Here is a 17,628-nt window from a genome sequence, read left to right as displayed (position 1 = left end):
AATGCTTTCCAAACACCATGATGTTCAAAGCATTTCTTATTTTTTGGTGGGTGGGGAGCTGTTCACGATAACATTCATACTATGATCTAATATGAACCGATCTTTAACGCTAAGCCGTGTTGCTATTATGGACTTGATCTATTAAAAACTGGACAAATTGATCAAAGGGTTGTGCAAAAGTTGGATATAAAACCAGTGCTAGAAGGAGTCACGCCCTCCCGGACATTGGGAACTACCTGAGTTCTGTGGTCACATCGTGGCACTTGGTTTGTTGTGGGTGGGCGAGAACACCTCGACAATTACTTTGATGAAGATGATCAGGTGGTGGTGGTGAATTAACGTACTTACGAGCACAAGCACATGAAGGAAAGTGTTCTATAATCCGTGCGCATGATCGATTCTTCTGACTTTAACACGTAGGCTTTCGCGACCAATATCATCCATAATATCGGTGTTTTGGGTTAGATCGCGTAAATTTAAATGTGTCGTTAAACCTGTACTATGCTGTATTCGTGACGAATTGGCATGTTCTCCTTACGTGAAACACCTTACTAATTGGCTGTGTCGGGTGATGGCAGGTTTAACGACATTCATATTTATGCTATCTAACCCAAAACACCTATATTATGGATTCTTCTTACTTGTTTGTGAAGTAGATTTTGCTGCTATGTTACTTATTTATATAAAAAAGTACTGCTAATGGTGTAAACATGTATGTGCTGTGAAATTCATTTGATTTGTTTTTTGTATTTGGACAGGATCTGGTGTGATCACGTCTTCGAGGAAGCTCGATTATGACGACGTGCTGACGCCGAAATTCTATATTTTGTCAATAAGAGTGTACGATAAAGGGCGGACGAACACTGCAACAGCAACGCTATCGGTGTTCCTCGTCCCAGTGAATGAAGCCCCCACGTGCACACCAATTCAGGGCAACGGTTAGTCATGTGCTGTGACATTTTGCTATGACATTTAATAAATTGGATCTGCATTTGTTAAAAGTTAATTCTTCTTCCAGCTTGCAGTTTCCAATTAACAGACAGAATGAATCAAAGAAAAAAAATGTATAGGCATTTAATTTTGCAAGCTACTCCATTATCTCACGGGGTTAAAGGTTAAAGGTGCAGCCCTGCAATTACTTACTCATGCCACTGCCGGTAGAATAGCCTCCACAGGAAGGAGCTCTGTGGAGCCTCCACTCGTCCACAATGGCCAGACCTCTAGGAGGAGATAGGAGTGCCGACACTTTCTGACCCAAACGCTCTCCAAATCTGACCAATGGGATTGACGATTTGTCGTGAGTTCCGTAGAGATTGGTTTATGGATGTATATTTTATGAAAACCTGTCCTCAGACGGCTAAATAAATGGATGTGCATATTGTTTTATCGTCTTTGAGAATAAGTGGCCTAATGGGTCATGTAAACGTTAGAATATCCATCGTTTTTTATGTTTAACATTTTCTTTTCCACAGGAGCTGTTGCAAACATTACAGAAAACTTCCGTCCCTCCCAGACGATCTTCAGAGTTACAGCGGTTGACCCAGATGCTGGGGATTTGTTGACTGTGAGTATGCTCCATGCTAAACAGTCCGATTAAACAAAAGTTCAGTTCGACCAACTTGTAATATTATATATGTTATAGAAATAGGTTTTAACTTTTTAACTGGCACAAAAAACTGACACCTTTATTCAAGGCATCATGTCTGCAATAACCACAACACAAGCAGTCAAAATGCAAACAAAAAGACAACTCTGATAATAATATGCACTGTCCTTGAATTTGATTGGTCCACACCCGAGACGGCTTTCTTTAGAGCCTAGTCTCCATTGGTGTTGGACCAGAAGACGCCACAAGGCTCTAAAGAAAGCCGTCTCGGGTGTGGCCCAATCAAATTCAAGGACAGTGCATATTATTATCAGAGTTGTCTTTTTGTTTGCATTTTGACTGCTTGTGTTGCGGTTATTGCAGACATGATGCCTTGAATAAAGGTGTCAGTTTTTTGTGCCAGTTCAAAGGGTAAAACCTATTTCTATATCTTGTTACTGGCATCGGAGGTCTCATAAAATATATACGTTGTTTTATTTGGGTGGATCATTAGATATTAATATCAGAGCTACTTGATTTCTCTCAGATACTCTTGGCGATCTGTGGGTTCACGGCCAATCTTAGTCTGATGTTCATGATGGAAATTCGCACTTCATAGATAGCATCGTCATTATGTATGTGGCCTCTGTTGAGTACAATGCTCTGCATCCTGTTGTTTTTGTGTTGGTTTACTTGTGTTGTTATTCAATACTGTCTGCTCTATTACCCTATTGTGGTTTCACTTATAATTTATTTGTTTTCGGTACCTTTCTCATGAGATTTCTATGTATCCATTATTATACCTTTCCACTTTTTCAACTATGGCTTCCTCGTCAATGTTTTTTTAATAACCGTGGATATTCAATACCTTTCCTCTCAAAGCATGAACAAGGAATGGCGGAATGCATAGTTCAAATGAGGCTAGGGCAAATTTTGGCCCATAGTCTTTGCTAATTCGGATGATTTTGGATGATTCAAGTGCATTGACATGGCATTCTTCAAATTCGTACGTCTTTTTCTTAGCGCAGCACAGTTTGTACTTGCCGGCTATTTTGGGCACTCATTGTTGCTCCCAGACTAGATTTTTTTCTGCTTTTGTGACATGTTGGCAATTTTAATCAGTGCCTTTTTTGGACTGGATGATTGGGTAGTGAGAGCCAGAGGGGGCTTTGGCAGGGAGGTGAATAGACGGGCTTCAGATGTTTCAAGAGTGATTGCCGCGATAGTGGAGATTTTGGTCAGCAAGTGACAGCGTGCCAGTAGAGTCTCGACAGCCAAAGTGCAAAAGGCCAGGTGTGAGTACCACACGTGATTGAAATGTTGTTTTTAACCCCTTTTTTACTCTGTTGCCACATTCCAATATAGAAAATGTGTGTGTGCTCTTTTTCCAGTATTCTATCTCTAACCAAGTCCCACCGTTGGCTTCTGCGGAATATTTTAACATCGATTCGAGCAGTGGGGTTATATCGAGAACCAACCTTGTTCCTTTGGATTATGAAGGGAATTTTAAGGTAAGCCCAATTTGACTCTGTCAGTTTTCTTAAAACCATGCAACGTTCGAGTTCATATTCCATTGCTGTAAAGTTTAAGTTGTGTGTCTTTTTTACCGTACATTTTGTCTTCACGTGGTTATCTGTTTAAGCATTTTTTTTAAATGCAGGTGTTTCTGATATCACTGGCCATTACTGATAATGGTTCACCCAGGAGATCTTGCACTGGGAGAATAACAGTGAACCTTATTGACACCAATGATGAGCCTCCCGTTTTCGAGTGAGTATCAAACCCATGTGCACAGATCAGTCAACTTCTTTCGTTTTCCCACAGACGCCTTGAATGACAGTGCATTGTCTCATTTCTGCTGGACATCTAGGTTAATGAAGCTACTTAAACACATTCTTGGTTCTTTCGGTAAAGTCACGTAGAAGGGAAACAATAGAATAATACAAAATATAAAACAATAAAATTCTCACGACGTTTCGACTGCAACACAAGCAACAATCATCAGGTGTGAAAACCACAGCAAGAACATTTGATGATGGTTGCTTGTGTTGCAGTCGAAACGTCGTGAGAATTGTATTGTTTTATATTTTGTATTATTCTTTTGTTTCCAATCTAAGTGAGTTTATCGAAAGAACCAAGAATATGAATCCCTGCAGTCACGAAAGCTTTAAATCACTACTTATACACGTTTCCTATTTTTTTTACGAATTACTGTTATTTGACATACAGTGATTAGCACACTGCGCTATTAACCCGACAGCCCAAGCTTCATTCCTTGCCATGGCTAACATCGTAACATCGGCAGTGAGTGATTTCTGAACCAGTCACTTCCTCCACTTTCACCAACATGCACTGACCAGCATGGTGAAGTATGGCCAAACAACCCTTTACCAGCACAGTTGGGGAGGCCAAATTTGGCTTTTTGGATTGGACTTAACGGCCCAGTCTTGAAACTTTCACGTCACAGGGCCTTAAAAAAACACCCCACCACAGCATGCTTTGCAATATTTTTTTTGAGCAATGCGTTTGAAACAACCCAGTAATTTCATTAAAATAACCGTGCCATACTGTATACACATTGTATCTGTACCATTTCGACACAGTTATTTCATTGACACAGTCACTGGGATGATTGGGGCCGTTAAGATACTTGTGATTCCCTAGATTGTATTTATGGGGTGGCTGAACCAACCTGATCCCTTCTCCTATTTGAAAATTGGACCGATGCCCTGTCAAGGCTCGTACTTTATTTAACTACCTCTTATAATAGCGATGTAGTGTCGGCACTGTCATTTTATGCAGGCACGTGCAATTACGCGGTAATTACAAGGTTAAACACAATTATTACTCGCCCAAGATTTAAAGTGTGGACAGCTTGTATTTGTCTACTGTTATATTATAAATGTATTACATTTAATTTGCATGAAAATTTAAAACATGTCACGCCATACACATACGACCGATGATGTTTCACTCATCCATGCTGATGTGTGTCCTAAACAAGTAAATCAGTTAAAATTCAACATATTTAACAAGAACTGAAATAAGCCAGAGACAACATCAATGTTTTAGATTTCTCACGTAACACTGAGGATTGTTTTCCCATTTATATTTACCTCATTGGTGTATTTTAGTTAAACAAAAATAGCTTTAGTCACATTTGTGACCGAGGTCACTCTTGCAAATGAGACACATCCTGGTCTCTTGAGTTCTCACCTGGTTAAACAAAAAAAAACTTTGACTTCAAACACGAATGACGAAATATTGTTCCTAATGGATAATGTGCTTATCAAGTTCATAGTAATAGAGGTCACCATGGCCAGTGCTATTGATGCAATCACGTCTCTATTTTAATTAATATTTTTGTTATTGTGTTTAAATAGCAGCCCGGTACAGAGCACACACCGTGACACGAAGTGCGGCGGGGGGTGGGGGGGGTTACAGAAAATCCACAGAGACCTCAGTCCCGGGCACGGTGCATCTGAGTTGAAACCAGGGGGGGGGAGGGGTGGTAGTGGGCTCGGATGCTGCGACAGCTTGATCTAAACTCAACTCCCGCCCTTCAAGGGCTGCTCTTACACTCATCACCATCACCCAGCTTTAGGTCTTTCCCTAGGTCCACTGACCTCTGTGTCTCCCACTCCAATGCTAGTGTTTTGTTTTTACCTGCTCTCCCCCGACACCGCACACATGCCCATCTCATGGCAACCTCATCTTCCTCATTAAATCTGCAACACTTTATTGACATATTTTGTTACAAACTTCCACGCCGCTTCCATTACCAATTTCCAAGCTGTGTTTATATATTTGCAATGGCTGTATATTGCCCCAGACCTGTGGTACCAAACCCAATGGAGATTTTGGAAGACCAGCCCCCAGGCACCGTGATCACTCAGATGAAAGCAACAGACAGAGATGCTGGAGACATCGTGACATTTGAGCTGGCTTCTCCGTCCACTGCCTTTGCTGTTGATGCAGGTGAATCAATGACATAGGAACGAAGGGACCTCAGTGTATTAATAAGTGCATGAAAAGCACACTGTTCAAAAATAATTCCCAGAAGTCGGTTATGTATTTATGCATGTAGATGGTGTAATAATAACATTTACAATTTAACACGTGTGCTTTCGCGACCAATATTATCCATAACAAAAGGTTTTTTGGGTTAGATCTCGTAAAAATAAATACGTAATTAACCCCCCACCACCCAACACAGCCAATCAGTAAGGTTTGTTACAGAAACAAAACGTGCCAACTAGTTGCTCCTTCAGCACACCGGTGTGTTGGAGAGTAAACCCACAACATTTACAATTTGAGTACGACGTTTTACTGGTGATTAGAGCCAGCTTCTTCAGGCGATTTGGAAAAAAAACGTTATTATACTGTACATTTATAGCTCTCCAATATGTTTTTTGGTTGTGCCGCATATTGTTCAGCATGATGTCCGATGTTTTTTTCTCTATGTGCCGAGAAATTCTTCAGTTTCAGCAATTCCTCAATAGAGCTATTCAGCACAACCACAGAAACCAACGCAGTAGTATTAACATCCATTTCTTTTTTTTACCTGGATGATACAAGTCCTGAGCTGAGTCATATCTGAAGTGGGAATCCAATATTACCGTGACACGGACAGCATGCCATTGCCAAAACATATGCATTATTATTATTATTTGAATACGAGCCCGGTACAGAGCACAACCCACGACGCAGGGAAGGGGTACCTCCGATTAACATGGTTGGCTATGTACTGTGCGAAAGAAGTTCAACATACATGCGTACGTACGTAAACTCTGCGTGCCAAAGCATATGCATTTTTGAAATATGTGGGTAAAGTTTAATGCATGTTTTAGTTTTTTTTTTTTATTTAAAGCTTTCGTGACTGCAGTGATTCACATTCTTGGTTCTTTCGGTAAAGTCACGTTAAAGGGAAAAAATAAAATAAAACCACCTCTGCGGTATAAAATTCTACTCACCTGGTATCAACAATCAAGGGTATTTCCCTGTCCCCAGACGACCTGCTTGTCAGTTTTGATGTAGTTTCCTTATTCACCAAAGTTCCTGTACCTGACACCATCGCAATCATTGAAGACTTGGTTCATCAAGGACTAAACACTGAGGTACCCCCCCTGGTGAGACACTGCTTAACCAATACATACTTCACTTGGAATGGAACTTTCTACAAACAAACTGAGGGCACCCCAATGGGCTCCCCCCTATCTCCGGTTATAGCCAACATTTTCATGGAGGAATTTGAGACTGACGCCATCCAGACTGCCACTCTGAGGCCAACCTTATGGAAGAGGTACGTGGATGACACTTTGGTCATCTGGCCACATGGCCGGCCTGCTCTAGACCAATTCTTCGACCACATCAATTCCATACACCGAGCCATCAGATTTACCATGGAAGTCGAAAAAGATGGCAAGCTACCTTTTTTGGATGTCCTAATTAAAAAGAGACCTGATGGTTCAATGAGCCACTCTGTCTACAGGAAAGCTACCCATACGGATGCTTATCTGAAACCGGATTCTCACCACCATCCATCACAGAAGAATTATCTCATCAAGACTCTGCACCATAGAGCCCAATGCATATCCGACCAGGAACACGTAGGCAGTGAACTCAAGCACGTACACCAAGCTCTTAAGGCTAATGGTTACTCCGACTATACAATCCGCAATGCTATCACTCAAACCACGAAGAAGGACCCTCTTGAGGGGCCTTTCAAAACCATCACTTTACCCTACATTGCAGGGATCACAAAAAACATATCCAAAATCTTGAATAAACACAAGATCCAGGTCCGTTTCAACACATTACATAAAATCCGTGATCTGGTTCCATCTGTAAAAGATGTGATTCCGGACATACAGTACCCTGGTGTCTACAAACTAAGTTGCCTCTGTTGTAGTAGTTACATTGGAGAAACCAAACGATATGTCTCGGACCGCATTCGTGAACACAAAGCAGACCTTAAACACGGTAGGACCAACACCTCGGCCGCGCAGATCATTGTTATAATTCAGTAGGCTCACATGACATTGACTTCTCCAAGACAGAGGTTCTTTGCAAGCCATCTGGCTACCATGAGAGATTCGTTCATGAGGCTATCCACATATACAAACACAGAGACAATTTCAACCGAGAAGATGGATTCTGGCTTAGCAATCATTGGAAGGATTTGATAAACCATTTCGGGTCTTAATTGATTGTTCACGCTTACGGTGGCTTTCAGACAGCATACATTAATTTTTCGTCTCCCCCTCCTCTTTTCCGAACATAGATGGACTTCGTCCATCTAAACAAACTGTCAAATCGCTATCCGTGGTGCTAACGTTTAAAATAAATAAATACAAACCGCCACTTCTTTCAAATGTTCTTGCCGTTGGTTTTCACACCTGATGATGACTGCTTGTGTTGCCGTCGAAACGGTCGTGAGAATTTTATTGTTTTTTTTTATTATTTTATTGTTTCCCTTCAACGTGACTTTACCGAAAGAACCATGAACATGTTTTAGTTATTAGCAGAGGGTAATATCTGCTCATAACTGTTGAGTCTCCCTGTAGGATCATCAGCATTTAAAATAAGACGTATGCATATCTTATTTAAAGTTTCTGTATGTTGCTGAAAATATTTTTTCATATTCACGAATGTTGTTATGGATGAAGTTCACATTAAGAGATGTTTAATTTCTGACAGAACCACATGCGGAGATGTAGATTATAGGGAATGCATTTTTGTTTTCCTTGTGATGTATTCTTAGACGTTTGAAATGTTGAGTCAAGTACACTTTCCAAACCCGCACTAAATACATCAGAATGATGCTAAAATGTACAGAATCAACATTGGCCCTGTAAGAACTTGTGCCATGTAACAATCCACCCTGAGGCTAAATACACAGCTATGCTATTTCCAATATTGTATAATCCTGTTGTAAAAAAGCTTGTTGTAATTTATTCAATGGATGTGGAGGCTACTGAAATCCTAATGCATGGAAAAAAACCTTACCAACGGCACGTGTGTTTTCATTGTTTTAGGAAGCACGCATTTCAAAAACATATTGTTGTTTGCTTTGTATGGGACAAGCATTTTACAAATTTGCATTATAATACAGCGATACATAAAATCTACTCAGAACATGTAAGTGGCGCTTTGGCCAAGAATAATTATGAAAAGAAAAGTCCGGTGTGGTAATATTGTCGGCACTATTGACTCTGTTGTTGCACAATTTTTCACAACTGTTGTTCTTGCCCTAGATTCAGGAATTGTGTATGCGCAGATGAGCCTGGATTACGATGACGCCAAGATTCCCAAGAAGCACGTGTTGATTATTTTTGCCTATGACAGTGGCAGACAAAATGTCGCCACTTACAATCTGACTTTACTACTTCAGCCGGTGAACGAGGCACCGACATGTGACCCACTGTTTGTTCGAGAATATGGTAACGCTTGCATTTTTTTTTTACAACGTTGAAATAGACAACCGAGTGCAACATTTAAGGCACGGTGTGTTCGCAGATTCGGCATGAAATTTACAACCGTCAATACAAATTTTGATTTAAAGCTTTCGTGACTGCAGTAATTCATATTCTTAGTTTTTTTCGGTAAAGTCACGTTGAAGAGAAACAACAAAATAACAAAATATATATAAAACAATAAAAAAAAATTCTCACGACGTTTCGACCATAACTCAAACGGTCATCATCACCGACCATAACTCAAACGGTCATCATCACCTGATGATGACCGTTTGAGTTATGGTCGAAACGTCGTGAGAATTTTTTTTTATTGTTTTATATATATTTTGTTATTTTGTTGTTTCTCTTCAACGTGACTTTACCGAAAAAACTAAGAATATAACCGTGAATACCTTCAGTACATTTTAACACGCGACTCCACATGCGTGATGGGAAGCTGAGACCACTGATGGAGTGACGCCATGACAACACAGAGTCCCCTGAATGCAAGACCACTGAGTCTCTGCAGTTTCAGACTGCGTAGATATCTAATACCATCAGCAGCAGCAGCAGCGTCGTCAATCCACTGCTGGACAAAAGCCTCCACCGTTGCGTTCCTCGTGCTCTCGCGATGTCAATCTCACTCACTCGTACACATGCACTGATATCATCGCTACATTTTCACAGTGGTCATTCTCTCAGGCACGTTATCTACCTTTGGCTGCCATTCAGTAATGTCCATCAGCCGTCGTCACTTCTAGCGATGTATCTTGCCAAACAACCACTTGCTTTTCTTATCAGACAATGTGATGTCTGTGATTTTTTTTATTCCCTGATCTGTTCTCCGCTTTCTGTCTCTAAGTGTCATTCCGAGCATGCATTCTCCATGCTTCTTTGATTTTGGTCCATTGTGCTTGTCAGTGTCCATATGTCTAATCCACTTTTTATAGCTGATTGAAACCCCTCTTATTTAGGCAGTGGAATGCCGCTTTCATGCTATAATTTCAGCTAAATTGATCCATCCTGTCCTTGTTTGCTCCTTGATTTAATATATATTTTTTATCCTGTTTAACCTGCAATAATTGCTGCAAATGTGTATATTCTGCTGTGGTTGCAAGCTGCGTTGCTCAAACAAAATGCCACTGTGTACAGTGTTCCTACCGCTACCCTGGAGATGTTCTATGCTAAATGTAAACAGTCAACATCCAATTCAGGACGATTGTGTTTTGTGTGTGTATTCAATAGGTGCAATCACAAGAACAGCTGAGAACGTGTTTCCTTTCACCGCAATTTACAAAGTCACTGCTAATGACCCCGATTATGGGGATATTCTGAAAGTAAGTGGGTTTTTTTCTTAATCCTGCCTTCACGATTTGTATTTTAACTACTTTTCTGTGAAATGTCTGCTGGAATCTACCAGTAAGCATAATACCAAATGCATAACTTATCAGTATCTGCTGTTTCAAGGTGCATACTTAATGTTTTTTTCGCAGTATGACATTCTTTCACAGGCCCCTAACATGTCAGGTGTTGGGTATTTCTCAATAAACTCATTCTCTGGCGTCATCTACAGAAGCTCGCTCACCCCCCTTGACTTTGATGCGGGTTTAAAGGTAAAATACACAGCAGATGGGACACAGTGGCAATCTGAATTAGTGAGGAATGGGTTTATTATACAATGACAATAATAGCGAGCATGTGGTCACATGCTCTTACCAGAGGCGTCCCTAGACGAGCTGCCAGCAACTGGCGCCCTCTAGGCGAATCACGCAATCGGCTCCCTCATCCCCAAACTCCAACGGCAGATCCAGGCTGAGGTTTTTGGTAAACTGGAAACATTTTGCCCCTATTTTTCTGTTTACTCTTTTTTTAAGCGGATTTTTTTTTAAACAGAGGCATAATTATTTCCTGTTTGTTCGTCCGTCCATCTGTCCGTCCAACCAATACATTCTCAGACATGTTGAGATATGAATCATAATTCATATTTCGTCTGTACGCCCACGGGAATTGAAATAACGAAATCTTCGTTATTTTATTGATATTTGTTTTTAATTTGTATTTTTTCCCTCCAATTTGGCGCCTCACTTAACTTGGCGTCCGAGGCGACCGTTCACTTAAATGGACGGGCCACCCCTGGCTCTAACCTTCTCAAATTTATGTTATTGTATTTCAATAGCAGCCCGGGACAGAGCATAAACCGCGACGCAAGGTGGCGGGGGGAGGGTTACAGAAAATCCACAGACCTCAGTCTTGGACACGATGCATCTGAGTTTAAACCGGGGGGGGGGGGGGGGGGTAGTGGGCTTGGATGCTGCGACAGGCCTCGTCACCCACCATAGTCCACCTTTCCACGTTCACCGATCTTCTTGCTCAAATTACAAATTGAGTTGTCCCATGCTGTACACGCCTGATGACTCAGAAACATGTCTGACGTAAAGTACAGAGCGCTGATTTTAAAGTGAGTGCTCTCTACATGTCTATGTATATTAATTTGTATCAGTCATCACTATGTCATAGGGAACAGATTTAGCAATCATCATGCATGCACAATGTCTAATAACTTGATTAACATTCTAATTAAGAGGATTGGTAAATATGTGAATTCACAATGTAGTGGGATTCAAGAACTGGAGTTAAAAATAAATCCCTGTTCTCACCAATACAGTATCTGAGAGCACACCAATGGCCTAAACTTATCTATACATTATAATATTACGGCACTGACCCACAGAGTGGAAGAAGGATCCGCGTCACGCAATTAACTGGATGACTTCCCCTAGACATACATGTTTTTTTAACTTGCAGTGCCATTTTTCCCATGTGTAATACCTTTGTTCAATGAACATGAGTAGCATCAGGTGCGCAGAGTTGCGCCCCTGGAAACAATTAGCACAACTAATTGATGGCGCACATACAAGGTGTAATGTTCGTCCTCATTGTTGGATGCTCAGTCCTTGTAGTTTACATGCCAAAGCAAGGGAACATTTTTCACGACAAGTTAACTCCTGTACCCGGAAGAATATATTGCCTCTGGTACTGAGAATATTTGCATTATGTACATACCAATGCAGTGTGTGCTCGAAATCTCAAGCAAATCCAATCAATTTCAGGGCGAGTTCAGAGCTCTTCTCACCGACCTACTCTGCATTTATATTGTGCATGTGTTATTCTTCCGTTGCACTGATTCACAGTCATGCTTTGCAAACAACAGATGCATTGAGCCGTGTTGTCACAGGTATTTCAAATTACCGTCAATGTCACGGACAACGGGCTGCCACGGATGTCATGCATGGGAATGGTGACAGTTTTCATTGAAGATGTAAACGACGAAACGCCGCAAATAACGTGAGTTACACGTAGAAAGCGTCATGAGTGTGATGCATGATACATCCATATCAACCAATACCAATACCTGCCATTCGCTACCAAGTGACGGTGACGTCACTACCTGTGCCAGGCCAGGTGCACGCGAGGAGCTGGTCAACCCCTCCACTTGGTGCTTTTGTCTACCAAGCATCGCGGTGGACACCCAAAACAGGCTTTGTGCTAGAGACCAGCGGGACAGGCGTTCACGACGCCTTCTATTCTGGCCAAACTGCATAGCTACAATACATGCGTACATAAACACGTGCATTGGAAAATGATCACGTACGACAATTTGTCAGTCGACTGCTTTGATGAAAGCTTCCCCCATACCATGCCGGTCATATAGATGTGAATATATAATTATACACGTAAATAAAAACAGCAACCGCCATTCGCCACGAAGTGGCGCGTGACGTCACTAAGGCGCTTGTGCCAGGCTAAGTGCACTTTAAGGCCACGTGAAGTGTCGAACGCCCGCTGGCAGGAGGTCACGGGACAGGCCCAAGTGCCATGGGTTGACTGACTGAGATGACTGGCCGATGCACCACCTGTGCCCCCTACTGTGCCAACTCACATGCATGGGGTGGGCGGGATTGGGTCAGCAGGCCAAGAGGTAGCGCATTGTGCTCTGAAGCCGACGATCTGAGTAACACCAACGGTATCTGATACATGAGCCAGTCTTGGGCTCCCTCCCTTATCCAGCCCTCACTGACCAGTGTGATGAAGTATGTTCAAACAACTCCCATGACTGGATGGCCAGAGGAGGCCTTCTTCCAGCAGTGGATTTAACAAGAGCCGAACTTTATTAAACACATGCACATTCAAAACGAAATGCATGGTCAATAACATTAACGTGTAGCCTTTAAATATGCACCTATACCATGTACTGTATGTAACGCATTTATTGTCTATTTAACAAAAAAAAAGCCAATCTCCTTAGAATGGAATTGGCCAAACATATCAATGCAGGACGAACTCAGCGGTCATCCTCACAGTAGCGGCTTTTGGCAGACCATCGAACAAAAATGATCACCGCATCGCGTACTTTCAGATGCACTTCTGTGGCCGTCTGGAATGCTCTTCCTTCCGATATGAGGAAGGCACTGGAGCTATGCACTTTTAAATCTAGATTGAAAACTAATTTCCTTAGAACTGCTTTTTGTGTTTTAGTTTGTTGTCCTTCCCACACGCCTCCAATAAGCGCGGTTGTCTGCGTATGGTGCGTAAGAAGTTCAACACGCACACACGCACACATACATTCCTGCAAAAGAGCTCTGAGACCAGTGGGGCTTCAAGGATGAATACATGACATTACAGTGTTGCTTTATTCTCAAAGGTTTTATGAAAAGCAAATAAGTTTACACATTACGTGATATTTCACAGTAGTGCAAGTCTATCACACGAAAGTGCTGTGCTTCACAGACGTGTAGTCTGCCAGGAGGCGGTGGAGGACAATGTTGCTCTGTGGCTTTTAGCCAATGGAGTAATTATTATTGCTCACATCGATGTTGAACTCTCTTCATTGCATTTGATGTTGGCAAATCGGCAGTAATGTATACATCCTTGTGCAATATGTACTTCGTTACTTTTACAGCTATAAATAAACGACTATAGTTATAGTCACTATAGCCATTTATTAATTTTTAGCAACTCGCTCACCTTTCCTCTGTCTTGCACTCGTCCTTTTGTATTGTTTGTTGACATAAGTCGCTGGCCACGTCCCCCTACTGCGGGACATCTTTGAAAAATATCTTCATGGCTCGTCGGATTCCTCCAGAGTTCTGGAATATTGTCACTGTGATATTGGCAGGTCGGATCCAGCAGATGTTGCTCACATTGCTGAGGAGCAGCCCCCTGGCACGGTTGTCGCCCAGCTTCACGCAAGTGACCGCGACGCCAACGACACCGCGACATTTGAGTTTGTTGGCAACGAGGACTCCTTCAACATCGAGACAGGTGGAAGCCACCGTGCGCGTCAGAATGCCTCCGTTCCACTGAATGTGCTGCCCTCCGTAAATATTCAGCAGCAGATGGACGTATTGGCGGGTACATCGGTGGAGCATGACGCGCCGGTCCTCAAAAAAACAATCGAAAATAAGGAAAAATGTAATCAGCTAATCTGCGTATCAGTCTCTGATTGAGCGTGTCGCCAAGTTTGGCACGATTCTAAGGTTTATTCAGTCGTCTGAGACTTGCCAAAAAGGTCAATATTGACCGTTGATTTGGGTCTGTTGAATCGAGGAACCGATTAAGTCTAGGGCACGAGTCAAATTTGCCTTTTGGAACACGGAGCAGCCAATCGCCATCAGGCTGGGTGCTATACGGCAACAGACTGTGACACATCATGTTCCGCTGCTCGTAAGATTCGTCTATCGACTGCTTCGACATCACGAGAATTGATTTTGATGCACCCCTAAAGACTTCATGACCGGGGTTGCGAATCGCGGGAACATAAATTATTATTGCGGAAAAAAAATTGCTTTTTTTTATACCGCGCACCGGTGTATTTCCGATACGTTAAAATGCATACAGTCTATTGTGATATGCTGAATATCAATTGACCTGGTTAAGCCCCTCAGTGCTTGTGTGGAGGCCCGTTATGAATTGTTCAACATTTTAGCGCCGAGGTCCCCGATGTGTTTTCAGGCTGCAACGTGTACTACATGTCGTTCGGCACGATGTCCGACGTTTCGCTCCACACTCTGGAAGCTTCTTTGGCATTTGATTTGGTTGTTCAGTACTCAAACAAAAACATCCGGCATGTGGAGAAAACGTTTGGCATTACGACGAATCAACACGCGGTGCAAGCTGAAACACACATCGCAGGGCTAAACAGCACAAGCACCGGAAGTTACACGGTAATGTCTGTGCCTCTGCCAGCCGTAATCATCGCGTAATGGTGGTGGATGTGAGGCTAATGTTAAATTTAAAAATGTGAATTTTGGAATGTGCCTACTTTTCATGTTTGGGGGCTTTTTAGGGTGTGCTCTTGCAGAGTTGTTATTCTTTTGTTATCAACGAATGGCGTTTACTGAGCATAATATTCCAATTCACTGGTGGCATTTTTGGCATGTTGACATTGTTTTGTTTGCGTGCAGGTACAGGGACGGTGTCAACTTCGAAACGTTTGAATTACGATGATCCTCTGACTCCTAAAGTATACCTCCTTAGCATCCGAGCGTGCGACAAGAATCAAACTCACTCGGCAACGCTCACGCTGACCGTCATTCTGGACCCAATTAATGAGCCGCCAAAATGTGATCCCGCCTTCTCCCAGAGCACCGGTACAACATTATTTCTCCATTACACAATCAAACAGCTGCAGCTTAATGCGTTACAATCGTCGTCGTCATCGCCAGCCTTGATCAATCCACTGCTAGACACTGGCCTCGCCAAAATTCGCCGGCAAACTCCCGGGGTTTTTGCGCGTGATATGCATTCCATTTTAAGATGAGAAGTGTTGGGTTTCGTCCCAGTGCCTCGCTGCGCTCGTGTGTGGCCTGCGAGCGTGCGCGTGCGTGCGTGTAATTGTGTGCGCACGAGTGCCAGCGTCTCCGTGCGAACGGAGACGGTGTGACCGAGGTTTCGTGTGGAGCACAGAATTTTTAAAATTTGTTCAGCATTTCATTTTGGTGTTCATGTCAGGGACCATAACAAGCGCGCAGTGTTTTTCTTCGTCACAGGTCAATCTCGAGGTTTGTTATGGCTGTATCCATTACAATCCGTATAGTGTGTGCAGTGTATGACATTGGAATCAGTTAAAGATTCATGTGTGCGTTTCTATTGGTCAGCACATGCCTCATGATACCAGTGATAAAACATTTATTATTAACACCTAGATTTTTTTTTATCGTGCTAAGACTTTTTCACGTATCATGTGTTTTTTTTTTCAGGGGCAGAAACTGTCATTTTTGAAGATCATCCCATCTTCAAACCAATTTACAAGCTCGTTGCTTCAGACCCAGACATCAATGACACACTCATCGTATGTAACATTTTATTGTGGCGGGGAATGACTCGTTCATTGTTTTCTTGATGAGATTAATGTGCAGTAACATTGCCCATTTCCATAACCATACAGCCCAGTACACATGTATTCTACAAATACAGTGTGTATTTATGACATTCAGTTTTTTTTGTTACGGATGGAATGTGTTGTGCTGCTGGAAAGGAATACCACATTAGTGAAGGCACAAGATTAATTCTACCAGTTAATTGTATCTTATCCAAACTGTATTCAACAAATATGTCATGGGATGTACTATTTATCTCCCTTTTTGCTGCATTAGTTCTACCAGACTTTGACACCTTATCCCATCGCCCCATTTCCAAAGTTTCCATAACCTTGCTCAGCTCAAGACACGTGTTCCTATCTGCTGTGCTATCAATAGTGTCTGCCCTTTGTTGCTGGCTGCTTTTGTTAAAGACCTTTGGGCCCGAGCGCAGACGCTGTGATTTAAAGCATGTGCATTGTTTATTTTTCTGGGGGTCCACCTGCATACAAAAACAAAGTGTACAGCCAACAGAGCACGTGCGCTTATTGCCCTACCAGAGATACAGGACATTTCGTATCTGTTCATGAATATACTGATGCTTAAAACATATCTGTCTGAGCAATGCCTCCAGCTATCTCTTTCATCGTTTTCAGTTTAAGATCACGGAGCAAAGGCCCAACCTGACAGCGGTGTCTGGATTCTTTTCTGTGGATCCGACGAGTGGTATTGTCGCTCTTACTGCCAAGGAACAATTGGACTACGACACTGGGTGGAAGGTGTGTGTGTGTGTTGTGTGTTTTGGTCTTGTCTCAATTATCATAGAAATGCGCGATATGTTATAGCTTATAAACGAGGTGAAGATGAAGGCAGGGATGCAGCCTTTCAATAAATTGCTCATGCCACTGCTGAATTAAGGACCTCCACTAGAGGGTATTTGTGGCCTACTCTTCCATGCTAGCGCATCTTAGAAGAGGTGGGAGTACCCACACTTCCCCCCACCACAGTCAACCTGCCGATTGAGTAACTGGGTGGACAGAGGTATGGGGTATTTAATAAAACTTGCGCCGTTGTTCAACTGCTGTGCCAGATTGTGAGTCCAGTGTGCTATTGCACCATGGCAGCATCTCTGGATTATAAGTAAAATGGATTTAAATATAAGGTCAAGCATTTGGCTACAACACTCTTGAACGAATGTTATTTGCTGTATGTGTCATCAGAGTATTGT

General features: G+C 42.3%; 1 protein-coding gene across 2 annotated transcripts in view; it reads left to right on the top strand.

Annotated features, from left to right (window-relative positions):
• The first annotated feature begins 1,024 nt into the window (after positions 1–1,024).
• Positions 1,025–17,628, top strand: part of LOC116942262 (cadherin-related family member 4-like) — a 34,285-nt gene continuing 17,681 nt past the window's right edge. The window contains exons 1-12 of one of the 2 annotated variants that reach the window (XM_032953957.2): positions 1,025–1,564; positions 2,977–3,096; positions 3,246–3,355; positions 5,418–5,563; positions 8,842–9,027; positions 10,288–10,379; positions 10,536–10,655; positions 12,278–12,387; positions 14,219–14,364; positions 15,507–15,692; positions 16,302–16,393; positions 17,057–17,179. In XM_032953957.2, coding sequence (XP_032809848.2) covers positions 1,448–1,564; positions 2,977–3,096; positions 3,246–3,355; positions 5,418–5,563; positions 8,842–9,027; positions 10,288–10,379; positions 10,536–10,655; positions 12,278–12,387; positions 14,219–14,364; positions 15,507–15,692; positions 16,302–16,393; positions 17,057–17,179 — 1,548 coding nt within the window. In that variant the 5' untranslated portion in view covers positions 1,025–1,447. Of the gene's footprint in view, positions 1,565–2,793; positions 2,881–2,976; positions 3,356–5,417; positions 5,564–8,841; positions 9,028–10,287; positions 10,380–10,535; positions 10,656–12,277; positions 12,388–14,218; positions 14,365–15,506; positions 15,693–16,301; positions 16,394–17,056; positions 17,180–17,628 lie in introns of those variants that run through there. The other variant, XM_076067051.1, reaches the window with a different exon arrangement.

Source organism: Petromyzon marinus, chromosome 14 (assembly GCF_048934315.1).
Source record: "Petromyzon marinus isolate PM22_M1 ecotype Great Lakes invasive population chromosome 14, UKy_Petmar_22M1.pri1.0, whole genome shotgun sequence".
In the NCBI taxonomy this organism is placed as follows: Eukaryota; Metazoa; Chordata; class Hyperoartia; order Petromyzontiformes; family Petromyzontidae; genus Petromyzon; species Petromyzon marinus.
The sequence above is the reverse complement of the archived record's forward strand: the minus strand, read 5'-3'. Positions and strand labels throughout refer to the sequence as shown.